This window comes from Nasonia vitripennis, chromosome 1 (assembly GCF_009193385.2).
Source record: "Nasonia vitripennis strain AsymCx chromosome 1, Nvit_psr_1.1, whole genome shotgun sequence".
NCBI classification, from domain to species: Eukaryota; Metazoa; Arthropoda; class Insecta; order Hymenoptera; family Pteromalidae; genus Nasonia; species Nasonia vitripennis.
In genome coordinates, this window is record NC_045757.1 from 37,554,840 (window position 1) to 37,582,836 (window position 27,997).

Below are 27,997 nucleotides of genomic sequence, written 5' to 3' on the forward strand. Positions count from 1 at the left end.
CAGGAGAGCTTGCAGACGGCTTGTAATTACTTTTCGGGCGAAACCGGCCGCGGATTTTTCTCGTTCGCTGGAGTCCGAAAGAGGAGTCGAAAATAAAAACACGAGCCTCCGCTTTGTTTCCTCTTTCCTCGCTCGTTTGTTCGCGCGCAGTCGCGCGCCCCCCCCCCTGCATCTGAAAGCTAAATTGCGTCGGATTCGAGCAAACGGCCTCCCGCCTTTGTTCGCGCGAAAACCCGCGAACGAAGATTTCACGCTAGACGTGCGGCTCTAACGATATTCAGAGCCGGCATTGTCTGGCGAGAGAGTTTTAATTTAGCCGCGAACAAAGTGTCAAGGCTAGAATCCAGCGTGTGTACCTCCTAGTCACTGCACAGGCGCGATAAGATTAAACAGCGCCGGCGGTTTAATTAGAGCACAGCGGTGGCGGCGACTTGGAGGTACACTTGTGCCAAGCCCCATTTTCCCGACGGCTCCTGCAGCAGCTCGTTACGCATACTCGCGATGACTATCTACTTTTCGCTCACTCCTTCGCTTTCGGAGGGTCGCTTATCTGCGTAAGCGAGCGAAAAAATCGGCTGCTCCGCCCACTTCTTCCTATCCATCATCCGATTGTCATTTCGCCTCTCGGCTCTCTCGTAATGGAGTCGTGCTTGCATACTCGTAAGCAGGAAGAGAGCGCTGAAAGTGACTTGAGAAAACCGAGAAAACGAGTGTGCGTGTGTGTACAATAAAACTTTGTTTTTATTATGATTTCATACGAACGATGAATGACATTTATTTCATATTTAAGATGAACATTGTATCAGGGTGGTAACAAATAATTCGACACATTCATGATTAGCTATTTTGGATCGTATGGTTGGGGCTTGAAAACGTACGCTGAAAAACATAGATATATTATTTACAACAAATACTTTTATTACTGCCAAGTGATTTTCATACTTTTTCGACTTTTAAAATGATTATTGCTATTCGCATATCATGCACTCATAAAAAGTTTCTCGTATTCGCTCGCTCCGCGCGTTCTGTGCAGTGTCCTCTTTTTATTCATGCTCAATATCACTCCAGCTCTCGTCGCCTTTTTTGCTTTGCTTTATAAACTTACGATGACGCCATCGATTAAAAAATGAAAATTCGATCTTCGTTTTATACACTATATATTATTCCGTCTGTTTTATCAATTCTGCGCTTCAGGCAAAGTGAAGCTATATATATATATAAATAGTAAACGAGAGAGAGAGAGAGAGCGAGTAGATTGGGTGAGTCTTTGGTATTTCTTCGCTTCGCGATCACTCGCACAGCCATTTATACACGCCGAATAAGGACTAGATCATCTAAACGCTGCTATGCGCTACACACGAAAACACCCTATCTACATCGGTGCCTCGACTCGCACCTCGCGGCTTTGGACGCTCCTCTGCTCAGACGCGATATAGAAACTCTGAAAACGTAACAAGGATAAATAATATAAGGTAACCGCAGCTACATGGAGAGCTTCGTCTTTGGGTGTGTGTATATATATATATATATATAGATATATCGATAAATCATACATTCTACGCTGCAACTAAGAGCCAAAAGAGTCAAAAGAGCGTCCGGTCCAATTGCGCGAAGCCGATGGGGCGCATCACTAACCGCGTTAATATATAGTGATTTCTATTAATGCTTAGGTCTTAAGTGTTGGTATGATACAGTATACGACTCATTAGGAATCGCGGCATGTTTTCCCCTCGCTCGCGCGGGAGCCTTGCACACATATATATAATAACACAATCGCTATATATTTATCTTGCTGCTCCTGGCGCGCTTTGATACATAACAAATACATCATTATGTTAGAAGAGCTTACGTATTATGATACACACTCTCTCGTTAGTTCGGACTCGGCGGCGAGCGCCGGATACGCGATTCGCCTGATATGACCAACTTTCCGAGCTATGAAATGTTTGCGACCGAGGGACAAGCTGGCGCCGTATCCGTCGCTCGCGCGCTCGCTCGATTAGCTTACGTATCGGTATGTCACTTACACGTCTCGCTATTTACAACGCGCGGGTCGCACGTTCCTTTTATCCGCGTGTACTCGGCCGGAGGGCCTGGCAGCGTCAACGGCTTCCGCACAAGCTGCTCGCATATATGGCACACGCAGAAAGAGAGCGACGCCGCGGAATTGCGATAAATCGGTGTTTGTTAGCGTCGTCGCGACAGCCGGAGGACGCGGCGGGAGCCGACTAGCGAGGGGTGCCGAGCGCGGCGCCCCAGTGCTCGGCGGCCCCCGGTCATGCGTAGTGGGGGTAGCTGCCCAGATGGGGCGGTACGTGGCCCGAGGCCGTGTGATGCCCCGTGTAGAGGTTGGCGCCGGGGCTCGTCGACCAGTAGCTCGAGGCCGACTGGAAGAGGCCGCCCGGCACCGAGACCGAGACCGAGGCCGCCGGCGGCGGCATCAGGTTCAGCTTCGCGTGCCCGTAGCCCGACATGAAGAGCTCGCTCTGGTACTTGTAGGCCGCCGGGTCCGCCGCCGCGGGCTGCGTCGCCGCCGCCAGGCCCTGGAAGTCGAACTTGTAGGCGTACCTCTTGCCGTGGACCTTGGTCATTATGTTCTTGTCGTAGTAGTACCTGCAACAGACATTGCCAGACATTTTTTATCATCTTGTATCGAAAATAATTGATTACTACTACTTGTACACAACGCGCAGATTTACAAGACTTGGTAAGGCGAGTACAAGTGTTCCTTGCATTACTGCCGCGATTTCCCATTATCAACGCTCCTCACAGTCTCGAATTGCAGATGCACGCACAAAACGCCTAGTTGTAAGTTGACAGTGAGTAAGCGCCAAGTCAATCGACGTCCCCATTGTCTCATCGGAATTCTGCTTTTTTCTGCGGAGAAAATCCCAGTACGAGCGAGGAGTTTCAGCGAGTGCGGTCGCATCGATGCCGATCTCCTGCTCTACGACAACAACTTGGACAGCGTGAGCGGCTTGCGCAGGATCAGCCCGAAGACCAAATTCATGATTTCCATCGGCGGCTGGGGCCAGGTACTCCAGAACGGCATCCAACCCTATTGACATGCTTTCGATGGCCTCGACGTCTACTGGGCTTACCAGGAGCTTCTTCAGGAGTTGAGGGAGAAGTTGGCTTGGAGACACGCGCCAGCGTATCCTATACGACATCCCCGAGATTGCCAAGTACCCGCACTCCATCAATTTCATGGCGCATGATGAACCAAAGACCGGAATTACCGCTCCGCTGTACGCGAGAACGTGGCAGAACCAATCCGATCCGGATTTCAGCGTGGTAAGCGGGCTCTGTCACCTCGACTCGTGAATGCTCGATAGCGACGGGCGAATTAATTTTTTCAGAATGCCCAGGTACTTTATACTGGCTCGATAGCGGCGCCCCGGCAGAGAAACTGCTTCTCTGCGATCCCTTCTACGGAAGGGAATTCAGCCTGGCGCCTACAGAAGATCTTTTACGAGGATGGAAAGTCAGATTCCAGACCGACCAGCGCGCCACCTACGCTACTGGTGCTGACCAGTGGCTGGGCTGTGATGACCCAAGGTAAGCGCCCTCACAAATTGTATCTTTCGAAGCAGATCCATCGCCGAGAAGTACCCGCTCCTCAAGACCATTAACAAAGCTCTTCGCAAGCCGCTCACTAATTCTACGATGAACTGACTGAATTGACTAATTAATACCAGAAGAAAAAAACAGAGTCGCGTTTTATTTTCGCGAGGCTGGAATAGATAATGAAATACGCGAAAAATCCAATCGCAGCACCTGCGCGCAATCGAGAAAAATCTCGAAGCCCAAGTTCCGGCAAGCGAGCAGCCGGTAATCCGGTTAAATTTCACGTTCAACCGCTGAAATTCCAGGGCGATTCCTCTCCCGCAGTTTGTCATTAGTCGTTCGTTCGAATGCGAATATTCGATCATCGGCCCGCGTCCTGTCTCCGCTCCGGCCGCGTATATCTATACACAGGATTTTTAAGCGTCGCGGGAAAAGAGCGATTATCGAGAACGAGAGGGAAAGAGCGAGAGCTTGGATAACGCAATCAGGGAATCTGATCGAAAAATAATAGACGCGCCTCCGTTTCCTCTGTTTCTCTCTGTCTCTCTCTCTCGCGCTCGCGCTCGCTCTGCGGAGAGATGCAGAGGCACAACTCGATGATTGAAATTTCTGTCTCCCCCGAGCGTATACGAATTTGCTGGCGGTGAGCGCAGGACGACGAATGGGGCGACCTTTGGCTTTCCTCCCGAGCCGATCAACCCTCGTTGCAGCGACAATATTGGCCAAGAGAGACGAACTGCTCTTTTTATTGCCGCGGCTGCGGACAGCTCTTACGCGTTTCAAAGCTCCTCGAAGCAGGGAATCTCACCTCAACGCCCTGGACAGTTTGTCGTAGTTCATGTTGGGCTTGGACTTGCGCTCGCCCCATCGCCTCGCCACCTCGTCTGGGTCGGTCAGCTTGAACTCGCCGTTCGTGCCCTCCCACGTGATGCAGGCGGCGTTGCTCGAGTCCGACAGCAGCTCCAGCAGGAATTGCCAGAGCTGGATCTGGCCCGAGCCCGAACTCGCCAGGCGGCTGCTCGTCGCTCCGAACATCTGATACGGATCTGGAATCAAGCGAAGGTCCAAGCTATATAGTATTTCACTTTTGTACGAGCATGAAAACGCAAAAATAAAAAAATCTCGAGCCTCCTCCAGTCCCGAGCAGACCTTTGTAAAAAATGTCCACGAAGCTCCGAGGAAGCGTACTAATTTCCCGCGGCGAAATTGGCAGCGATACTCCCGTATACAGCGGGGCAATACAAGACGAGCTTGCAATTAAAGGCATAGCCGTCCGCGGAGACTTACGGCCGTGAGAGGATATTTAACGCTCGCGCGGGAGCGAGAGGCGAAAAAAGAGCGGCCGTAGAAGGGCTGCGCTTGAAAATTATTGTGATCCAAACGAACTCCTATTCTATTGTGGGGTAGCTGCGATTATATCCTTTGTGTGTGGGAGAGAGAGAGAGGACACTCCAGCCGTCGGTGATGACGCATTGTAAAGCCCTTTTAAGGGGACTGAAGTCGATTCGCGCTGCTGCACGGATTGGAGGGACTGTGTATAGCTGCTGTTATACCGCTGAGGAGAGACGGAGAAACAAGCGAGTAATAAATAGGTATATGTGTGGGCCGACTGCTGTTGAGCGCTGCCGTATATATATATATATAGTGACAGTCGAGCGGAAGAGTCGAGGCGAAATTTTCTGCTTCTTTCTCCGCTGGCGGAGCTGCTTTGGCTTGTTTCGAGGGAAGCTCAGCTCTGCGGGCTTTTGCTGCGGGTGATTTGACCGATTCCGTTTATTATTATTACTATTTTTTTTTTTTTTTTTTCATTTTCACCTTCAACGTATCGCATACAAATTTGGCTCATTCGGGCCGTTGAATGGCAGCCAAGAAGCGAGCGTTTCTTGTTAAACCGCACGGTTGGACGCGATGAGTCGAAAATGATTGACTTTGCTCGCGCAGTTATATGGCATGAGCATGCTATTCTCGCGCTTATTTTCGGAAGCTCAGAACGTTGGAGCTTTTCTTTCGTTCAGCACGAAGCTAAAATAGTGCCTTTCCGCGAAACAATATCGGCCCTAACGAGGTTATGAAAAAATCGATGCGCGACATCTCACTCCCTCCGCCCGTATCGTTATGATTCAGATTCAAAGGACTCGTAAAAGGGCCATCGGGGCTTTTTACTCTCCCGCTGGCTCGCTTATGTGCACGGCTAAATGGGCCGTCCTGACAAAGAAGACTGTACGAGAGTGAAAGAAGCTCGGAATCAGCGACTATTCGCCGAGAAGCGATTATGCGATTCGGGGGCGAGGAAATATTGCGCGCGTGTGCGTGCTTCGTTTTACTCGATTGACAATTTTGTTTTTCAGTTTAGCGATGTACTCGGCTGAAATTTGAATCGAACACTATTTTGGGGTACTGAACGTACGTATCCCATCGATGCCCAATCGGCAACTAACAACTCGTTACCCCCATCCCCTGCTCGCTCCGTCTCTATCTCGGCGCGCCGGAGCTCAAAGGTCGTTTCTCCGAACTCGTTTTCCCGCACACATACGCTTGTTGCGGCAGCGGCAGCAGCAGCAGCAGCAGCAGCGGCAGCAGCAGTGATCGGCTCTCGATCGAACGGTAATTCACTTACGAGTTAATAATGGGTCGAGGGGCGCGGTACACCCATTTATCCAGCTGGCGAGGGAAGCGGGCATGCTGCAAATGCCTCGTACGTGGACAGGCAGCGACTAGGCGCGTATAGTTGGCGTAAACAATGTCGAAAGTTGGCGAAGTCGATAATAATAATCGAGGCTTTCAGCTGCTTTTTGATCTGAGCGTGACGCATCGGTAGACGAAATAAGGGGCAGCTTTAAAGAAAGTCAGTCCCGTCTCCGTAAACAGTTAAACACACGCGTGAGCAGCAGCTGCAGCGAAAGAAGTAATTTTTGGGCGTGTCGAGAAAATCAGGCCGCCGGGCCTGGTCGATTAGCGGCTCGAATAATCGTGCCCGGTGCGTGCGTGTTATGCATCACTGCTCGGCTAACGATTACGTCCCGCTGACTTTTACCGTTCTCGTGGGAATCGCGGCGTGCTTTGATTTCGTCCACGCGATCGACTGCAGGAGCTTATATCGCCTACGCGAACGGAAAAAATATCTACTATACGTACCAGGCTGCCGGAGGTGTGAGTGTGAGTCCAGCGCCGACTTGGACAGGCTGCTTCCATATCCTGAACAAACAGAAACGACGAGTAGCGATGAGAAAAGGGAGGCTGTTCGATGTGTCGCAGGGTAAATACGCGCGGATATCCTGCGCAATTTATAAACGCTTTATGCGAGTTTTATTTTTTTGCGCTCGATCGCCAAGCCAATCACGGCTCGAGCAAGACGAAGCGAAAACGCGGGAGCCGTGGAATCCGCCAGAGAGGATTTCCGTGTAGGCAAACATCGTGGCTCAGTGGGTACGGTCGGTCGGAGGTGTTCGCGAAGAATAAATAACTTTTGAAGCAGCGACAACCGATGGCCTTGTTTTTCCAGGCACGGCGAAATTCCAAGGCCCGAAGAATGCCTGGCTGCGGAGAAAGAAAACGGCGGAAAACTCGGGCGTTTTGCGCGAGAGGGCAAATTGCGCGTCGGAAAAGAAGAAGCAGTCCGCGCGAGCGAGTTTGAAAGTCAAAAAGTGGCGCGAGTTTACCAGCCAGCAGCACCCCGCGATCTCGTCGAGATTCGCATTGTGCGCGCCTGAAGAGCGCAGCGGTGCGGAATGGCGGCTCCTTTGATCCTCTCCTTCCCTCTAGTGCGCGCAGAGAGCAGGAGAAGAAGAAGAAGGAACAACGCGCCGGGCTGTAACGGGATTACCCCGGGATTACCCCGGGATTACCCCGCCTCGCGTAATTGCTCGTGAATACGAACTGTGCTGCACGCGCGATTGCAGTCGCCTTACACGCTATGTAGTAGGAGCGGGACGAACTGGCCGAGGTTCTCAGCGCGCAGGATTTGCTGCAAGTATTTTGCAACAGCTCTGGAATCGCGAAAAAAGGAAAAGGCGAGGGAAGATAATGCACAAAGGGTCGAGGAGAGGCGCAAAATAAACCCCGAGGCAGTGCTGATTGCGGTGCTAACGCCGACCCTCGAATTCCTCCGTCTCTTCGAATCCCTTCGCTTATAGTCTAGCCCGCGCGTGGCCTTTGCTTCGGCTCCAATCAGCCCCGGCAAATCGAATTGCTTAACATAGACGAGCGCCAACTGCTACTTAAGCCCGGCATCTGTCGGAGCGGGACTTTTCGCCGGGATCGATTCCCGGAGAAAATTGGCTTGTTTTTCGAGTAAAAATCAAGCCTCGCGAGGGCTCGCTTACTCACTTTTTGTACGTTTGCCGCGAAAAACGTGGAAAAACGTAACCCGAGCCGTTGATAGGCGCTCAGAAGAAGCAAATCACGTCGAATCAAATTCCAACCGCCCTCGCGCACACGACCATAATCAACTTAGCCGTACCCAGAGCCCATTACAAATTCATCACACTCTCGTTAACCCCCAGCCATAAATCCCAAACTCCCGCACGGGCCGGCTCACCCTCTATACATATTGCACTTAAAAATCTCGCCTGCGAAAACGCTGCGAAACTCGAGGCGATTTATAATTGAGCCATTAGATCGATAAGTTATATTATCGCTCTTACCTGCACGCGTGCGGCCCATTGTTTTATTCACATATACGGGTAGGTATACGCGCGCGCGCGCGCGGCACGTGCGGCGCACACAACACACTGCACACGTCCCAGTCGGCCTTTTCTTCCTGGGCTCCGGAAGCGAGGGGAGAATGCCGAAACCGCCTTCCGTGACGTCGTCTGGGGCTCTAGTATACCAGAGATACGTGGCTGAGATTTCAAAGCTCTCGGCTCGATACGCTCGTGGGACTTCTTGCGGGGGAGTTTTGTTTTCGGCCCGAGGTTTAATGGATTTTAATGGGCTGTATCGCGGAGCGCCTTGTTCAAATGGCCGTCGATTGCATTTTTCTCAGCTGCCGCTGCCGCACTGACACTCGAGGCGGTTGCGCGCAACTAACTGCGTGGTGCTCGTGAGTCACGGCTCTCCCGAAAGGGGCAAACATCACGATCAGCTATCGCATAAATGAATAAAATTATTATTTTCCGCAGCTGCCTCTCGCGGCGCGCATTATATTTTTCCGAAACGATCCAGCGACTCGCGCGCTCTAATTGCAGCCAGCGGCGCCGCCCCACGATTTTAGAATCCACATAAGTGACTATCCGCGCTCGATTCAAAAGGCTCCGCAGACGCATCGGCCAATCTCTCGAGCGCGAAATCGGCCCCGCCGAGCGTTCTCGAGTGCCTCTGCGATACCCCACGCAGACACACACACACACACACACACACGACGCCGTACAGTCGCCCCATCGGAGCGAGGCAAAAAGTGGCGTTCGGAAAAAGCCGGAGCGAGAGCGATGAATAGGAAGCGATAGAGAGAGAGAGAGAGAGAGAATCGGGGGCGAGCGGCGATGCGTGAACGTGTCACGCATAGGCACGTGGCCGTGTATGTACTGCCGAAGACATAATACGTCCCGCGGGGCGACTGGCAATATGCTGCCGCTGGAGGGTGGCTGCGCGCGAGATGCGTCGATTATTTCTTATTCTTTCGGCGCTGCGCCTGTCCTCTCGCCCGATTGCGCCCGATTGCGATGCTTCCTTCGCTATACTCGGGCTGTTCTTGCGGCTCTGGCTCTTTGTCGTCGCGAGTTGCCTATACTTTCGCCGAATCGATGACAGACCACCGCAAGCCGTAAAAAGCGAAAAAATTGACTTTCCAGGCCACTCGACTTCCAGATTGACCTTTAATGTCCCACACCCCCGATCCCCGTCCGCAGGTTACAGTCAGGTGCGCCGCTGGAGTAGCAGTAGCAGAGCACTCAGCAGCGGCAGCGGCAGCGGCGCCACCTGTCCACGCGTATGGATCGTCACGGCAGGCGGTGGCGGCCGAGGCAGGTAATTACCATAGCCGGTGTTCGCGGGAAGGAAGGAAGGAAGGAAGGAAGGAAAGAGGAGGCGCCGTGAGGAAAGTAAGAGCGCCGAGCAGTGGAGGAGGTAGACGAATGGTCAGATATTTCCGAGAGATTACAGATAGCGCGCGCGCGCGCGCGCGTGTGTACTCCGGCGCTTTTTCTCCCCGACGTATACCTTGTCGTTGGCTGCCCCCGATCGGAGCCCGGATAACAAATTACGCACTCGCGTGATGCTGCTCCCGGCTCGTTTGGATAGCGCTCGATACGGCCCCGCGAAGTTAGCCTCCTCGCGTTTCAAGAGAGCGATCAATCGCGGCGCCCGCAAGCCCGGGAGCTCCCCAAGCCTGCAATTCGAAGAGCCGATGAACTTGGCATCGCGAAAAAGAACGTCGAAGTAGGCCGCGGAAGGTGCGCGACTTTCTGCGACGGCCCGTCGGTTCTGCATGGCCCCCTTTGTTTCGCCGCCGATGACTCGGGGGGAGCCTTGTGGGAGCTCGGAATGGCACGACTCTGTGAGAACATGGTTTGGGGGTTTTTTCGAGGTGTCGAAATCGTTTTCGATCAACCTATCGATGTCCGAGACGGAACGAAAACATGTCGATTGAGCGAGGCGTGTGCGGGCCGCCGCCCCGCAAAGCACGGCCAACTGCCGCGAGATCAAAGGCGTGTGCACGCACAGCCGACCGCAAGTTTCATCACGTTGTGTGCGCGGGCGTGTAAAGTAGTCCTTTGTAATTTCAATTTCACGGGCGGGCGATGCGCCGGCGCTCAGTAGCTGGCTGCTGCGTCGCTTTTCGCGCCCTGACTCGTCACTCACACGTACGCCCTGGAGCCAGAAGGAGCCTGCACAAAGAGAACTGCGAGAGGGCAGAAGCGGCCAGTTGAATTGAGCAGTCGCAGTGTCGTGCGGCTAGGTGCGCAGCTAGCCCGAGGAAGCTTTTCCAAACTGGTCGGATTTGCACGAAGAGAGCTTTCCGACCAGACGCTTAAAGCCTTTTTTGAATTAAAGAATTCTCCAGTCTCAGTATCCGTGAAGCTTTAATATCTATAATCTTTACTAGAATGTGAGCGGTGTAAACAAAGGAGGACCGGTGAATCCATCAACGGATACATCGCCAACAAACACTCGGATCAATGCAGTTCAGCGAACCGCGCAAAAAAAGCCGCTCAAAACAAAGTGCTGACCTCCTCCGAAAAAACACTCCGAACCCGGGCGCATCGCAGCACACAGCCAGCAGTCAACAATATTAAATCTCCAGCAGCAGTGGCGTCGCTGGAAATCAAGAGATCTGCGCAAAGCAAAGCGCCCGCGGCTCTCCTCTCTCGCGCAATCATTGTTCCGCGCAGCAGCCTCGGGGTCTTTCTCTCGCTCTCTCGCTCTCTCGTCGTCGCTGCACAAAGGGGCCGCGCGACGCGGTTCAACGCGCCACAAAGCGCCACAAAGCGCGCGACGCCCCCCTTTTTGCACCTCTACAGGACATGCATGTGTCGCGCTGGCTGCGAGTCTAGGTGCTACGCCTGAGGAGGTTCTTTTGAGGCCGGAGCGCTCTCGCGCTTTTCCGCCGCTGCGAGGGCTTTCAATTTGACGCTGGCTGGAGAGGATTTTCGCGGCTGCTATCGGGAGCGTTTGATGTTTGCTCTGGCTGAGCTTTCAGAGCTATCGCGAGAGCTGTTGTGCCAACGGATCGGAGGGAGCTCGCACGCGCTGCGTTTGCTCAACCCTCCTTCTCCAAACTGGCTTTCCGCATTAACGTCTGATTCGAGGCGGAAAAAAATTCGAAGAATGGGCCATAAAGTAAGTGCGAACTCACCCTGTCCAGGGGCTGGCGAGGCGGCGTGGCTCCAGCCGCCCTTGTACGAACTGCTGGCATCTGCAAGACAAAAAAGGCAGGGCGTTAATTAGGTGCGGCTTCTGGGCTGTCATCATGCTTATTAGTTGTCTCAATTCTCGCCGTGGGAGATTTAGAGACGTCATTATCGGCGCCAGAGATCAGAAAAAGTTTCTTCGAACGATGAATAATTCAGCGCCCTGGGACCGGCGCGTGTAACGGGAATCCTAGGCAAATAGCATATATGTCCAGGAGCGAGAGAAATTTCGCGTTAATCGCCAGTGTCAACAGAGCGCCCAGGTCAATATGTTTCTTAGCGAGGGGCTGGACGCGCGCAGTCGTAAAAATGAAGGAGCCATCGAGGCGATTTTTTTTATCGTCCACGCTCGGCCGAAGCTCTGGAATTCTCGAGCTTCTATACTCTGTAGCAGGAGCCGCGACTGTTTCCAGAAAAGTAGGAAAAAGCCCCGCACCTCCTGCCCTTTCTCGGCCGTGTCCACACGCAGGAAGCCCGGGGCAGTGTTTGCCGACAGATATATTTTCATTTGGCAGTTATTGCCTGGAAAGCGCCTCGGTGTTTGCGCCGAACGCGGGAGCCGTCGCCCGGAGAGAAAGAGCAAACACGCTCTCGCTCTCTCTCTCTCACTCGCCCCATGTCGAACGGTCCATTAATGAAGCCTCGGATTTCACGTTTCCGCGCGTTAAATGCGCGACTCGGGCGGTCATTCGGATGATGAGTTGGTTTTTCCCTCGAAATGGATAGCGTGCGCCGAGTGCCTCGAGAGGTTCGAGGGGCTGATTTTCGGCGGATCCGGCTGGATTAAGAGCCGATCGCCGCGCTTGTTTTCTTTGGAATTCGAGGAGTTTCGGGAGAGCCTTTTGTCTCTGCTGCGCTATGGGTTCGCGATTGTTGGCTCGACTGGCGATATCAGCGCTAGTTTACTCAACGACTATTTTCGACGATGTTTCTTAATTTTTCAGCTGACGAATCCAGCCGTCGGCCGTCGGCCGTCGCTCGAAAGCCGACTGCTACTACTGAAGACTCGCTGAGTCAGAGGGAAACAGTGATATCGAGTAAGTGAGTGAGAAACGTACCGGCGAAGAGCATGGAGAGATTGGTGAAGGCTGTGGTGCGCGGTAACTCGGCGGCCGTGGTGCCGCTGGCCTTGAGGTCCAGCATAGCTTGCGGACCGCAACCCGGGGTCCCGTCCTCGAGGACGGCCTCCGTTTTCGCGGAGGTCGCGATCCTCGCTCCCGACTCTCTGTCTCTTTGTCTCTGTCCCTCTCTCGGTCTCGGCAGGCTCTGGCTCTGCTTCTCTGCTTCTCTGCTTCTCTATGGCTCTATCCGTCGCAAGCACTCGCGCACCTCATAGTCCTCCGGAGCAGCGAAAACGGCAGTGTCCTGAGCGGCGCACTCTCGATCGAACAATTTGAAAAAGTCTCCCTCGCGCTCTCATCCGCACGACCACACTCGCAGAGCAGCCTCGACACAGTGCGCGATAGCGGCGCGAGCCTTCTCTCTCCGTCTCGCTTCTCTCCCTTGGCTACGCCCTCTACCCTAGCAGACGATAACTCGCTACGCCCTCTAGCCGCACGGGCCGCAGCAGACGACGCGCTCCGCTATCGCCGCATCTCCATAAGCGCGCGCTATCCCCTAGCAGACGAATTCTCTCCCCGCGCGGAGCGGAATCTCAGTGACGCGAGAGAGGCTAGATAGCCTCGTCCCGCCCACGAGCGCCAACTCTCTCTCTTTCTCTCTGTCGGGCGGTGGGCGGAGCGCGCGCATGCGCCCCCGGGCCCGCAGCCCCTCTGCCGGAGGAGGACGAGGACGAGGACTAGGCGCCACTCGGAAATCCTACGGGGAAGAGCTGGAGGCTTCCCACTGGAAATTGTTTGAATTTCGCCGCTTTTTCTGGACGAGGGCCCGACGGGCCCCCCGAGCTGTCGGGAGGAAGGAATTTCGTTCGAGTCTCCTTCGATTTCTCCAGCGGCGCGTAGGAAAATATTTTGAAAACATCGTCGACAACCGAACTCCCCGCGAAGAAAGGCCGATGAAAAGTCTCACCAGCAGCGCACGAGACTGCAGACGACTGGCAAGTGGCCGTCGACAAGGAGGCACTTCTGGTCGCACGCGGCGCGCGTATAACCCTACCCGCGTATACGTGCAGTGTGCTCGTATAATACATACACGCACACGGACTGCTCGGATTAATTTAGCCCCGTGATTCACGCTGGGCCGCCGATCGGGCCGATTATATTGCGCCAAGCTCGGAATTACACTCGACGGCTCAAGTGGCGGCAGCGAAACGAAGCCTCTTGTCGCTTCTCGCTATTATCCTCGGACGATCGATTTATTCCGGTAAACAACGTGACTCTGTTAGCCAATCAGACGACAATGCCCATTAAGCGCGATCACACCTTGCTGCCAGCTCCCCCGGCTCGGGCCTCGAGCAAAAATATTCCCACACACCTACGCGCGACCACCGCTCGGCCTCCCGCTCTCCGTAGTCTCTCTGTTTGCGCGGAGTCGAGTGATCGCGGCGCACTGACGTGTGCTCTCTTATACACCTCCGGCTAAATTTCGGCAGGGATTTATGTGCCTGCGTGCGTGCGTGCCTGCGTCTATATGGAGCCCGCGCGCGGACACACTCGAGAGCGATCGCGCGTTAAATGCGTCGGCAGAGGGGTGGACGGGCGCAGTCGCGTGCCGGTCGCGTGCACTGATCGGGCACGGCTGTCGGGATATATGTATACCGCGCTGCTGCCGCTGCTGCCTTTTTTCCGCCGCGCCGGGGCTTGATTGCTCCTTCATGGGGATTATCGACTGCTCGAGAGTTTCAGCTTTGCTGAAATTAGGAGAGTCGCCTTCGTCCATATCCATATCAGATATGAATTCTATTGAGTCACCTCGTCGTCGCGGCTTTGGGTACATGTATGGAAAATCGCAGAGTTTCGTTGCAACTAGAACATCCACTTTCACTTCCACTTTCCCACACGAGACCCACGCGAGCTTCCTGATGGCGATTTTCACGCTCGACCGGGCCATCCAAAATAAATCGTCAAAAAGCCATCATTCCCCCCCCTCCACCGGCCCTGCGCGACGTCGAGCATACGCTTCTCTCTCGAGTGGCGCCCAGCGGGACACCTTCTCCCCCCTACATGGGAATTACGTAATTATCGCGCTCTCAACGAGTGGAGTGGATTATTCTTCGGCGGTCGCTGTCGAAGAAGAGCGGCAGCGCGTGGCACGCATAAATCACGCCCCGAGAGTCAAGGTAGCGCCGGAGACAATAAAACGCTCGTTTGACTTACTGGCGCTGCTCTGATTTTCGGGGACCGGATCACACGGGATGATGAAACTCGATCGCCGTGGGCTCGCTCCCCGCCACACGTCTCCGATGTCTCTGCCGTTGTCGCGGCGGCGGCGGCGGCGGTGGCGGCGGCCGCGATAAGAGAGCGAAAATACACTGGCAGTTGGCCTTGAAAGAGATGAGAGAACAAGCGGGACAGAGAGCGCGCAATCGAGGGGGAGATTAATAGCCTTCGCGAGTTTCATCAAAAGTAAAAACCGGCCGAGCCAATCTTACCCTCGAGACGAGAAGACAGCGGTTCGAGCGACTGAGCGCGCATTATCTCGGCAGATACGCCGTATTAAAGTCGGCCGCGCGCGAGCCCCCAGCATTTCGAGGCGAGGGTATCATTGTGCGGCTCGCACGAAACATGACAGGCCGGGGCCATTGTGCTGCGCGCGCGCGCGCTACGCGGGGGGACGCCCGAGCGAGACCGCGACACATCGGGCCGAAGTTAACGCGCGATAAGAGCGCGCCGCACTTTGTTATCGGCCGCTACTAGTCGCGGTTAATAGGGACCCCAAGTTTTTCGAGGCTTCGCGCATCTTCTCGCGCAACGATCTGCACAACTGGATTTTGATGGCACGGCCCCCCCGTCGAACTTGAGAAAAGAGCCGAAACGGCCATTAATTACGTCGCGGAACAAAGGAGCCGGAGAGGGCATCCCCGACAAGTTCGCGATGTAACGGGATGTAACGTCGTGCGTGTTGCTCGCGTAGCAGGGGCTAATTATCGCGCGGCATTTGCATATTCACTCGCTCCCCTCTACGCCGGAGTCGTATAATATACTTTCGGGGCTTTTCAAATGAGCGACGCAGACTGCTTCCAGCCCTCTCGCCATGCCATCCTAGCTGTGCGCGCAACCTCGCCTCTCTCGTCTTTTCCTCACTTACACGATATAACGCGTGCCACGTTTAATTACAAAGCTGCGATGTCTGCAGTTCGGGCAAAGAAAGCCGAGAAGCTCCGGCTCACCTAAGCAAACAGCTCGTCCGCCGGCGGCGCGTGTGCCGACACGAGTATGCTAATCCTCGGGACGTCCCGAGAATCAATTGCGAGTGTGTGCCTAGTGCCGGGCGCAGAGCTAGCTGGTAAACATGTCAGTGAAATCGTCCTTTTAAAACGGCAAATGGCTCTTTGCGCCTGGGCTTCGGCTTCTGAAAACATTCCCTTTAAAACGGCGGGGGCAGGGCAAATGCAATATCGGCTCTATCGATGCTAAAGCCGCGACTGCGGTAGTCGGAGCGCCAGACAAATATAAATTCCCTCGATGGAAATGAAGCAGCCGCCGCGAACGGAAGCGCCGCTGTATTAGTTTAAATTGTTGCTCGCCGATTGGATGCGCAGCCTCTCGATCGGATTTAGCCCGTTTGGAAAAGAAACGGCGCACTCCTCCTCCTGCCGGCAAAGTTCGCCCAAGAGCGAAGCATAGCCATATATAGCGACTCCGGCTCGACTGCGGGAGAGCAGCGGCATCCGCGCGCTCATTTCCGCTCGGGGACGCGGAGGGGCGCGGGCGGAGGGAGGGAGAGCCTCGAGCTCCGCTAACTCGCGAGATATTAATTCCGTGTTAGCGCGGGGGGCGAGGACGGGGCGAGAACGGGGCGAAAACTGCGGGGGTGCGAATGAGAGGAGGAGAGAGCCACGCGCGCTAGTCCGCTGGGCGTTGCGAATCAGAGATTAGCCGTAGTTAACTCGACTTGCGCAGTCAAACAGTTAATCAATAAGCGATTATTCGCGCCTTTTCGGCGTCCGAGCCGACTGGCTCAGCGTAGTCAAGCTCTTTATCAACGTCACTAACGAGCGCGTCGCTTAGTGCAGCTGAGTTATGCCCGCTTATTAGAATTGCGGCTCCGCCGCAACGACAACCCGGCTAATCTCGGGGCCTCCTGCTGAAAAAGCGAGGCGCAGCGAGGTACGCGATAGCGCGCCAGCCGAGCTAGACGGGGGCGGCTGGCTGCTGGATGCGACTGGCGGCGGAAGCGTCGTCATGGCGACACATCGATCAGCCGCCAGCGCCGAGTGCGAGGAGGGCTGCGAGAGGCCGGGAGGACGAGAGGAAGAGCCGCACTACTGTGCCACATCGCTCCGATCGGCGCACCTACGCCGCGTTACCTTGTTTGCCTTCTTTTCGCGCGCGCTTATCTGCCGCGGTTTCGCGCGGCCGATTGAACCAGGACTCGCGCGCGGGCTATTGCGGGATCGCCATTATCGGTCATCCTCGAGCCGCGCTGCCCCGATCAATCTCCAGGAATTGTCCATCCATAAATTCTCCCCCGGCACACCGACAGCCCCGGCGAAAGAGCTATTAAAAGTAAAAACTCGTCGAAGCGCTTTGGGATCGATTCCAGCGCACAGAGGGCCGGCGAAAGAGATGACAAAGAGCGCGGCTGAGGGAGCGAAAGAGAGAGAGAGAGAGAGAGAGAGAGGAATTGCGCCGTCGCCCGGGCTTTCGCACGTCGAGTCAGAGAAGCGAGAGACCTGAATACCGCTGATTGTCATGCGGGTCTCTCCTCTCGGCTGTCTGTCTTTCCAGGTTAAGCTGCGGATTTTCAGCTTTATTTTGCGGGCGTTCGTCTGACCGAACTGGCGCGCATCTACTACAACACGCGCGTGATCTCGTTTTAAACCAAATCTCGGCCTTCCTTCATTAATTCTCGCACAAACGAGTTTTTTGATAAAAAAAAAATAAATAATAAATAAATAAACGCGCAGATATCCCCAGTCGCCGAGTGAACGACAAAACACCGGGCTGCGCGGAGCTCCCCCAGCGCGGCAGCCGCCACTTCACGGCCCACTCCGAGATAATGATGGCAATCAGGCCCCCTCGGAAAGGATTTTCAGAAAATTCTCTCGCCTTCTTGTCGGCTCTCGGCCCTTTTCTCGTTCTCTCGTTCGCCCGGCATATTATATAATACGCTTACTCTTCAAGGATGTCTCGCGATAGGAATACGTCCAACGACTCGACCCAGTCGCTTTCTCACGCGGCCTGAGAAAGCCACCCCCGTCGCCGGAACACAAGCGTCCTGGCCGAGAATTATCATCCGGCGGCCATAAATTTCCTCCTTGTCACTACACGAGCGGCGTTCTCTCTTCTTCCGCCGTCGGCACGGGCAGCGTCGCAATAAACGAATCAACGACGTGTGTGATGCGCGCCGCGCGCATAAACATGCCGGCCGAGGAAAAGGCGAAAAAAATACAAAGCCCACGAGGGACTGTATAAGGGATGACAGCGCGCAGAGAGCTATAACTCTGCGCCCTGATGGGAGACTAGACTGGGACGCTCACTCCTGCGGCGTTGACGCAACATTAAGCTCGCACACATGATTAACCGGCTAATGATTCTCTCCCTTTCGGCTTTTAGTGTACGTGCGGGACTGCCGAGTCATCGATTAACGCGAGAGCGAGAGAGAGAGAGAGGAGGCGAGCGAGGTATTGCGTAGGACGGAGAGCTGGAGATGGAGTTTTGACAGGCGGCGTGATTGGCCGCTTGATTGATTGATACCGCGCACACGCGTGTATGCGGCTCGCGCGTGCCGCGGAGGTGGTAGCGATGTTTTAAACGAATTTTCAGCAAAGGACGGTGCCGAAGCTCGGCTGCAGTGCGGGAGGCATCCCCTCGGCGGGGCGCAAGCTCGCGCCACCTATGCTCGGCTCGAGGAAGCCTGGGCTGCACCCCCGCCGTATCGATCCGCCGCCGGTGCCGCCAGTGCGGCCGAGCCGCGCTATCAGGATCTTCCTGACCGATGATCGTTAACGCGAGCTTCTCCTGCGCCGTAGCCGGTCTTATCGTCGCCCGAAATTGCCCGAGGTGTCTTCTTTTTTTTTTTGATCGAGGCCTCCTCTCTTTTGGAAAAGAGTTTAAAAAAGTGCCTCGTCAATTCGTGGGAAACGCGCAGTCAGCAGTCGGAACAAAGCGCCTTCGCTCGGCGCGGCAAATTCGAGCCGACAGCTGAGCCCCGATCAATTCAATCAACGTCCCACGCAGTCCGCGTAACGACCACTCGTCCGATTTAAAAGGCCTCCACACCTCTGCAGATCGATTAATATTTATCCGAGCCATATACGCGATAAGGAACCGAAAGCGTGGGGGGGGGGGGGGGGGGGGGCGCGGGCTTGTCGAGCAGTCATCGCATCTCGCGCCCTGCAGTCCAGTTAGCAGCTTTAACGAGCTTATTTCTCCTCGGCGGGCGGCGGCGGAGGGCGCGGAAAAAGGGCTGGCGCGCGAGGATGAATAATGATTCCCGCGGAGAGGAGAGCGTAGATGGCAAGGAGATATCGCCTACGATCGGCGGCACGTGATCGAGCGGAGCTGAGTCTCTCTTTCGCTCTTCTCTCGCCCGAGTTATTATCGTCATCGACGTATGCCGGCAGAGATGGACTCGCGCAGATAAGGATTAATTGGCTTGGGCCAGATTCTTTGTTTCGCGACTATACTTGTACTTCTGCGAGAAAAAGTATCGCCACTATCCGAGCGTCATCCAGCCGAAAAGCCTGCTGACGGCCCGACAGCGCATATAGATCGTCCGGCCCGATAGCGATCGAGAACGATCGCGTTACACCGCCGTCGACGTCTCCGCGCAGTATAACACGAGCGGCAGCGAGATATGCGCGGCCGATAGTCCTACATGAATATTTTCGAGCCCTGCCCCCGACCCATGCATGTACATGCAGTCGACGACACGTCGCGGCGTTTCTTTCCGACAACGATGCCGTTGCGCCCTCGCGCGCTCTAAAATTGCTCGCTCTTTCTTGCCGGCGAGACAATGTGCCGCAGCGAGGGAGACGCCGAGTTCGTCGCAGGCTGGAGGAATCGTCGCGCTAATTTCGGCAAACAAAAATATTTACGCAAACCCTCGTGCCTGCGCCTGCACCCCCCCGCCCCCCCCCCTCGGTCCAGCTCCGAAACGCTACCCACGAGCCGGGCCGGCGGGACCATGATTTATCACCTTTACCAGCATCACCAGCAATCGAGGAGCGCTCGCGCGCGTGCATCCCATAAAAAAGGGTAGCTCGAGCCGTAGCCATAAACACAATGCACATAAACTCATCGAACGTGCGCCGCGCGCATAAGAATAATCCAGTCGTCTCGTCGATCGCTGCAGGGAAGAAAAAATAAACGGACAAAGAGGGATGGAGAGAGAGAGAGAGAGAGGCAGCCAGTGGAGCAGGACGAAACACGCGCCGGAAGCGGAACCGAGAGAGCCAGCTAGAGCTAGAGAGAGAGAGAGAGAGAGAGAGAGAGTCGCGTGTCCCCGCCGTTACCGAACGGAACTATCATGATTAGTCACGGCAGTCGGCCAGGCCGGGGGTCGCTGTGTGTTCGCGCAGTGGATGCGGAGAGAGAATCGTTTTCCCAGTGAAGTAGTGAGCGCGCACGGCCGTGCGCGATGGGAGTCGATCGGATAGTGCAGCGCGGATGGAGGCGCGATGCGCCTCGATGAATTTCCAAGTGTCGATGGACGCTTTTCTCCGAAATTTTCGGAAATGCCTATTGGAGACTCTTTAAAACGTCGGCGGGAGACAAAGTACGTCCAGCCGGAGGAAGAAAGCGACCCCCGCTATCATCTCGCATCCGTGGACAGCGTATACCCGTACATAGTATGTACACCTAGAGCCGAGCAGCCGAGCAGCCGAGCAGCCGAGACCCGGAAGCACGAAGGGGGCGCGTCGCCTTTTGTGCGCCTCCGCACAAAGTGCTGCTGCCACACGTATAGATATAGCCCGCACGTGGGAGCCGGAGCGCGCGAAGGGAGCAGCAAAAAAGGCGAGAAGCCCCCCGCGGCCAACCCCCGGGTTAACCGATACCGGCAATTATCAACGCTCGTCGGGCCTTGACTAGAGCGAAAGCAGAGCCGTATCATCGTCGCGTGTGCGGCATTCCGTCTAATTGCGCCCGCGCTGCTCTCTCGCCGGATTCTCGACTCTTGCTCTCTTTCGGGCCCGCTCAAGGAGGTTCTATCGGCGACAGAAACTATAACCTTACGATATCATTGGAATTTCGTATGCAGGTTGGTTGGTGTTCATATAAATTTTCAGAAGTTGGCATGGGCTCCCATATGGGAAATCGCGATTTTTTTTTATTTAAGCAATTTTAACTTTTTACGTAAAGTTATTTTGCAGTACGATACGTGAACAAAATTTGGGAGGTGTGAGACATTGGTAGAAATATGGGAAATCGCGATTATAGCGATACCCCTGACAAGTATCGTTCATGGACTCCGACTAGCGGTAAAAGTCCATTGAATACAAAAACGTACGTTCAACCTCAAAAAACGAGTCAAACCAGCTTTGATATGTAACTTTTCATAGAATGTATAATCATTACTAGGAATGAAGGCGCGCTTCGCGCGCTCAGGATTCTGTCTCTGTCTAATAACACTGGTAGAAAATCTACCATAACTGTTGGGCGGCACACTAACGTCTGCTAATATTTTATAAGCATGTAGCATGTTACTAAATCCCTCAAAACTATTTTTTAATAAATATGTTAATACTGCTCAATGTCGTCATCATTAGTTTGAATAGTGAATTTGAAGAAAAGTTCAGTATAAGAGTCAGTGGGTTTGTCTATCATTACAATGCCATTTATTTGCATTATAAAAAAGCTACACAACTGAAATTTTACACAGATACTTACTATGCTGCCTAGAAAACATTTGACCTACACGATTATGATGTAACTGTTTTCATTCTGTTGGAGTTTTTGTTAAAACTTAGTTTTAGTATTTTGAAATATTATTCAGTTCTTTTTTTATTGTAGCTGGGAAAACCCAAGAACAGAGCCGTGCCGAGTCCGTCGGCCAACTCGGCAGCGCATCTGCTCGTTTTATAATTATAAGCTTCTCGGAGACGCGGTTTGTTTGTTGCCTACGAAAAATACGGCAATTAGGGATTAAGAAGGAGCGCGCACTTCGCTGAGCGCGCCCTTTTTATGATACCCAGGTTGGCGGCGGGTGCTATTACGAAGGGTCCGTCCGCTCACGCTTCGACCGCGTCGTCGCGTACCTGGATATCGGCAGCGTCCCTCTTGCGATCAGCCGTAGGACCGCGTCACCGAGGTATTGTAATACCCTCAGCGGAGGATAGCAGTTAGTTCTAACCGAATCGAGCAAGCGAGCAGTTGTCCAGTCGAACGCTTCACTGACATCTGACTACGCTGTCATGCTTGTATTAATTTCTTGTTCTTTTTTGTATTAAATATATTCATCGTGAGAAGCTGTACCCTGCTTGATTTTTATTTTCAACACATTCATATTTTCACATCGAGGTCCATATGAATTTTTTAATTTAGCGTATCAAATTTTGCTTGTAGACAGTTACACAGAAACTACCATCTCTAGCACATTGTATTTCTGGTTTCCAGTGTATTTTTACATGAAGAAAGTGATAAGTATTTTAGCTTTTTTGTCAAGGCATTAACTAGAATTTTGACTTTTGACAGTTGTGAGAGATTTTGAGACCGATACCTGCTTCTCCATTTTTGCATTTTTTCTCATTCGAAAACTAACAGGCCTAGAGAGCTCATATTTTGCATATAGATTTCCTTTGTGTTCGACTACAACACGCATGATAATTATTTAGTCGTATAGCATGAGATTGCATTCAGATCAGTGTCGGAGTCGAAATCAGAAGTTTTTCAGTTACGGTCGATTCAAATATCTTTTCACAATCACAAAAGAAATCTATATGCAAAATATGAGCTCTCTAGACCTGTTAGTTTTTGACTGAGAATAAATGCAAAAATGCAAAAACAGGTATCGGTCTCAAAATCTCTCACAACTATTAAAAGTCAAAATTCTAATTACCCAATACCTTGACAAAAAAGCCAAAACATTTATCACTTTCTCCATGTAAAAATATGCTAGAAACCAGAAATACAATGTGCTAGAAATAGTAGTTAACTGGCTATAAGTAAAATTTGACCTGCTCAATTAAAAAATTCGCATGAGCCTGGATGTGAAAATATGAACGAAAACAGTTAAATCAGAATCATCTAGGTTACATATTTCTAGGTAACATAGGAAGTGGCAGTGTCATATTTTAGTTGTCTAGTAGCCGTTTTACAATTCAATTTAAATTCACCCCTCAAACCTCACCGAGGGCGACTTTGGGGGCACAGAGACACAGTATATCTTCAAACTCTTTATTCTTTTGATTGAACTTCTCACTGACATTTCAAAAAAAAAAAAAAAAACCTAAATAATATTCACACACTTTGTTACTACTTCAATATCTTGCTATAGTTATATTACATATATTTTATCTGTTATCAAGGTTTCCACATTTCATTTTAAACACCTCAAACATTTCTAGCAGGGTTATGCGTTATGACAGTTTTGTCATTTTGTTCAACCAATCAGAATCACGTATTAAATGCTTCACAACAAAGGCCATCATTTTTTAAAGAGAGGAGATTTTGTGTAAATTTAACGCTGTACGGCCTCTTCGGCAAGGGATATCTCAGGAATAAATGATGAATAAAAAAAGGACACTATAATGACTAGATATATAACCTCCTTGGAAGCAACACTTTCAAAAGCACCAACCCGCGGCCCATCGAAATAATGACGCGTGCAAAAGTCCCTTACCTGTGTGGCGAATCGAGCTCTTCCTCGCTCGTTACACTCGACCGCGTGGGAATTCAAGGGGAAGCGTTACATTACAACAATCGCCCCGATAATAAAGTCGTAACACAATACTCGGACATTGTTTGCTTGATAGACTCCCAGAATCACGATGGGATGAGTCGTGTGTGGCGAGCGTCAGTTTTTTTCCCTGCCCGAGCGCTTGTGAACGCCGACGCCGTATCGAATCGCGCGTGATCGTGCGGCGCGCGCCAGTTAATTTTGGGGGATGGCTGGAACGAATCGCCGGCGCTTGGTATATCGCTTACGCCGCGGGAGCTCGAGCTGGTGTGAATATTAAAGTCGACTTTGGCCTGATGTCATTGTTATGTGTTGCGCTAATCGAATCATTCTTTCCGAAAAGCCAGCAAAACGATAACTTGAGCAATTTCACTCAAGTTTTATTCTTAGCCGGCCGACGCGCGCAGGTCACACGCAGCTCACACATCGAGCTATCGGATGTCTGTGTGGCCGAAGCAAACGTCTATTAGGAAGGCAAACATGTGCGGCCACGAGCGACTGTTGCGTTCAATTCAATCGACCATCAGGCAAACTAGCAGCGAGCAAATCTGAAAGTCGTCCCCGGCGGATGAGCTCGCGTTAAAATTCCGCGGATCGATATCTCCAGCGCTCCTACATACCCACATCGGTATCCTCGCGACGTTAAAGATACGCGCTCTCACCTATACAGCCGAGATACGGCAGAAAAGGGGTCGCTTTGCGCGCGCGGCTCCAACTAGCTGCACATCCTCCTCTCCCGCTCTCGCGGCGGAAAGACGAAGAGGCCAGCCAGGATCAGCCGGAGCGAAAAAGTGAAAAAGGCAGAGGGAGAGAGAGATAGGGATGCCGCGAGCTGGGACCGGAAAGACGGAGAGGAGGGATGATACTACGAAGGAAGCATATCCGGGATCTCCCTCTCGCTCTCTGCAGACAAAGCGCGGAGGGTGGCGCGACTCGGGGCCGGGTCTGTCGTCATGGATACCGGAGCGAGCTCTGCTCTGCTCTCGGCGCGTACGTGTGCGTCTCTCTCTCTCTCTCTCTCTCTCTCTCTCTCTCTCTCGCTCTCCCCGTCGGGGGCTAAGCCCCCCAGTTAGCAGTAAACCCACCTTCTCGCTCTGGCCTCGTCGGATGCCGCGGTGCTGCTGCTGGCCGCCATCATCGACGCCGGAGAGGGTTCTCCGAACCCACCATCTTGCCGTTTTATCGCTTATCTCCCGCGAGCGGGGCGAAAGCTCTGTTTCTAGGTCTGCTCCGCTTTCCCAGAGCTTGCGAGCTTTTCCCCCGAAAGCCCGTAGCTGTCGCAGCTCCGCGGACGTGCGCAAATTATCGCGAAACCAGCGCCAGCAAAAAGCCTTAATCGGAGCAGATTGAGGAAAGGCCATTTTCGAGTTTTCGCTGCTGCGCGACTTTGAGCCCCAGCCCCGCTGCCGAGATTGTTTTTCTGCCTCGGCGGTTCAATGCTTTATTCATCGAGGTCCGTTTTATACGTCGCGGGACAATGGGAACGGCAGCGCTGTCCACGTTATACTGTCCGAGAGAGCGGCGAAACGCTGTATTGATTATTCAAAGCGTTATTACTCTTTTGCGAATCAATATGTTCCGCAGGAGACGCGCCCGGTTCGAGATTTTTGACTTTTAAATCGACGCGCGCCACTCGCGTCTCGACGAAGCGATTTGTCGCTCCGCCGGAGCCCGCAACTTGCCAGCGGAATGCGAATCGCTCATTATTGTACGCGCAGCTCTGCATCTGCTCGAAAGCGGGCTCCGCGCTTTTACGACACGCGAGCGGCTTCCCGAATCGGCCGTGACCGAGAAATTTTTCATCCACGTCCAGCTGCAATGGCTCTCCATAGTCCATATTAATCTATCTACGCTCGGCCGCGAGATAGCGGCGAGTCGGCGAGCGGGACCGATAACGTGATTTAGGGGCCGCCCGCCGCCGGGGGTAACTAATGTCCTCTCAGCTCGGTCGCCGCGCAGCGGTACGAGGAGGAGAGGAAGAGGAAAAAACGATCGGAAATCGGAGAGTATCGACGCTCCCGACAAATTAAGCTCCAGTGTACGTAGCTCGACTCACCTGTGATGGCAGCGGTGGGCGAGATGGCCGAGGGGTTGGCCCTGGGCGGCGGCGAGAACGCGCCGGCGAGGTAGCCTCCCCGGTCGGCTAGGGCCTGCTTGGCCTTCTCGACGCTCTGCTTGAGCTGCTGGAAGGTGCTGCCGCAGCTGAGGCCCCGGTACGGCCAGTTCTCCTGCTTGACGCCGGCAGCCGTCGCGTTGCTGCCGGCCGCGCCGAGGATCCCGTTGTTGGAAGCCGGCCCGGAGGCCCCAGCGTTGTTGGAGGCGGGCCCGCCGCCGCCCCCGCCGCCTCCTCCGCTCCCCGCAGTGGGTCCCTTGAGGTCGAGCGCACCTGCGTACGAACAGCTAGCGCTGTCGTACATCACCAAAGCGCCCCTGCAATTCAAGAGAGAGAGAGGCCAACTTGTACTCGCGAGCTTGAGCTTGAGCTTGAGTGCGCGTTCGAGTGCGCCGCGCGGCTGCATCGCCGGACCACGTGAGCTGTTGAACGCGTTAAATGCCAGCGATCGAATTAATCCAGTGCGACGTTTCGGGAAAAACGGAAACTTCTACTCTCCTACGAGAGCGAGAGTCGAGAGGATAAAAAACAACCTTACCTAATGAATCGCCTTAATCGCGCGTTCTCAGCGAGTAATTACGTCATTTGGCAAGTGCTCTGAAAGCGCTCGGCCGTGCCGGCGCGATTGTTTATCCTTGGTTAAAAGCCGACATCCGATACGTAATTTGCGGCTAGTGCGCTCATCCAAGCGGCGTTTCGGTGGGACACGGCGCACACCTGCGTCGAATCTCGATCCAGCGGGAAACTATACTTGTGTGACCGATGCCAGCCGGAGAAACTCACCGGTCCAGGGACGGCCGCGGTGCCTGGTCGCGAAGAAAAACAACGGCCAGTACAGAGCGTGCACGCACAGGTCGGACGTCTACTCGCGCAACTATGTGCCGACGCAGTCTCGCGGCCAGCAGTAGCAGCAGCGGCAGCAAATTGCCTGCTTCCGGGCCTCATTACATCACTCTGTTACTCTGTTAACGCTCGCCGGAAACCCCTCGCTCTCTGCCGCCGCCGCCGCCGCCGCCGCCGCCGCCGCCGCTCACTCTTTCTCTCTCCGTCTCTGCTTCTCTCTGCTCACATGTGCATGCCCATAGTCTAGAGACATCGCTCTCCGCTCGCGTATGCGTGACACTCGTGACGAGCGAGCGCCGAGCGCGCTATTTAAATGCAGCGACGTGGACTGTCGTTTGCCGGACGAGTATGTTTTTCACGGGGTTCGATTCGCGGACACTTGCTGCTTATCCCAGCGCAGAATGAAAGTCGAAGGCTTATTTACCAGGCGATTATCTCGGACGGAGATTGCAGAGGCTGCTCCACAGTAGAGACTCCGCGAAAAGCTTTTTTCCCGAGATAACGATGAATCACGTCCCGATGGCGAACGCGGAATTTATCACAGAGTGTCAGAACTTAACTCGCCCATCGCGCAGCTTGATAATGGCCCCGGTTCTGCCGGTTCTGATATACGCCCGCGCGGCAAGTTGGCTCGTTAATTTCCGAGGCCCCGAGACCCGAGGCAATTAATTTCAATTACATCTCCCGCAGAGATCTGCACGAAAAGTGTATGGCTTACGTATTCGGCTCCGGAGAAGCTGCAGGAAAAAAGTCTCGATGCGTACGCGTGGCTCGTTGCGAGCTTTTTTTCTGCTTTTGCCCTCTCTCTTGGCCATTAGGCGCTCTTTTACGCGCTCTTTTACGCGCTTTTTTACGCGCTTTTTTACGCGCTTCCCCGTGGTATTTACAAGGGGCTCGGCTCCTCGCGTTTGAATTATCGTTCGTTAAAAATTCCAACTCGTGGCTTCGAGGTCCATTGTTCTCCCGGCCGTTTTCGCGAAATCGAGCTCCAGCGCGGGAAGCATCGCAGTGCAGACAATAACAGCATAGACGCGCGGTCTACGTGCGCGGCTAGAGTTGCAGCTGCGCTGGCAGCGATACTGTGCGCCAAATTATCCGTAACGCGCTGCTCGTTTATTACCACTTATTTTACAATTTGCGTGTGCGCATAGACGCGCCGGCGACGCGCTTGGATCCGATTTGCTTTTCGAGACCTAGATACGCACCGCAACGGCGCAGTTTTATTTTAACGTTTTATTTTCAACCTTTTTTTCGGCATATTTCGACAGTCTCGAAAGTTCGACTGCTTATCGAACTATTCTAGGAACGAGGAAGCATCGCGAGATGCGGGCTCGGAACTCGGAACTCAGAGAGATAAGTTTACCGTCAGAACGGGGAAGCTTCCTTCCGTGACTGCTGTCCGTGACTCCCTCGTGTTGGCCACTCTTCGAGAATCCCGGATTCCTCCGCCTACGGCTGCACCGATCTGGCACTCGCTGTCTAGAGAAGCGCGCACCACCCGAAAGAGAGTCGCACCTCCGCGGCAGAAAAACTCACTGCTGGACGCCGTGAAGCTTCGGACTGGACACGAGCATCCGTCGGGCGCAGGAAGAGGAGCAGCTCAGCGTACAGCGACGGCACGTTTGCCAGAGGAGCAGCGCGACGGCGTTATCAGTCGGCGGTCCGG

General features: G+C 53.7%; 2 protein-coding genes across 5 annotated transcripts; one reads left to right on the forward strand and one right to left on the reverse strand.

The window, feature by feature from the left end:
- Window positions 1-723: 723 nt before the first annotated feature.
- Window positions 724-27,983, reverse strand: LOC100678732 (transcriptional regulator ERG homolog). 4 transcript variants are annotated; one of them, XM_016989449.3, is made up of 6 exons: window positions 27,695-27,980; window positions 25,432-25,805; window positions 11,360-11,419; window positions 6,703-6,762; window positions 4,376-4,613; window positions 724-2,613 (listed from the first exon to the last, which is right to left on the reverse strand). In XM_016989449.3, the coding sequence occupies exons 2-6, from the start codon at window positions 25,790-25,792 to the stop codon at window positions 2,277-2,279; spliced, it is 1,056 nt and encodes a 351-aa protein (XP_016844938.1). In that variant the 5' UTR covers window positions 25,793-25,805; window positions 27,695-27,980; the 3' UTR covers window positions 724-2,276. The 4 variants fall into 4 exon arrangements, with proteins under 4 accessions (XP_016844938.1, XP_016844939.1, XP_031776687.1 ...); XM_016989450.3 differs by lacking the exon at window positions 27,695-27,980 and adding an exon at window positions 26,027-26,372; XM_031920827.2 differs by lacking the exon at window positions 6,703-6,762 and having other exon boundaries at window positions 27,695-27,983.
- On the forward strand, window positions 3,088-4,225 carry LOC116738601. The gene is made up of 2 exons (XM_032600592.1): window positions 3,088-3,294; window positions 3,360-4,225. Exons 1-2 carry the CDS (start codon window positions 3,208-3,210, stop codon window positions 3,630-3,632), a joined length of 360 nt encoding a protein of 119 aa, XP_032456483.1. The 5' UTR covers window positions 3,088-3,207; the 3' UTR covers window positions 3,633-4,225.
- Window positions 27,984-27,997: the final 14 nt, after the last annotated feature.

What these genes read in the sequence shown, in the direction of transcription:
- LOC116738601 (XM_032600592.1), top strand. Translation starts at nt 3,208, where the DNA reads ATGGCGCATGATGAACCAAAGACCGGAATTACCGCTCCGCTGTACGCG. An exon ending in CCGATCCGGATTTCAGCGTG is followed by an intron (nt 3,295 to 3,359) that starts GTAAGCGGGCTC and finishes TAATTTTTTCAG; the next exon opens with AATGCCCAGGTACTTTATAC.
- LOC100678732 (XM_016989449.3), bottom strand. Translation starts at nt 25,792, where the DNA reads ATGTACGACAGCGCTAGCTGTTCGTACGCAGGTGCGCTCGACCTCAAG. An exon ending in GCCCACCGCTGCCATCACAG is followed by an intron (nt 11,420 to 25,431) that starts GTGAGTCGAGCT and finishes TTTGTCTTGCAG; the next exon opens with ATGCCAGCAGTTCGTACAAG. An exon ending in CTCACACCTCCGGCAGCCTG is followed by an intron (nt 4,614 to 6,702) that starts GTACGTATAGTA and finishes GCTTGATTCCAG; the next exon opens with ATCCGTATCAGATGTTCGGA.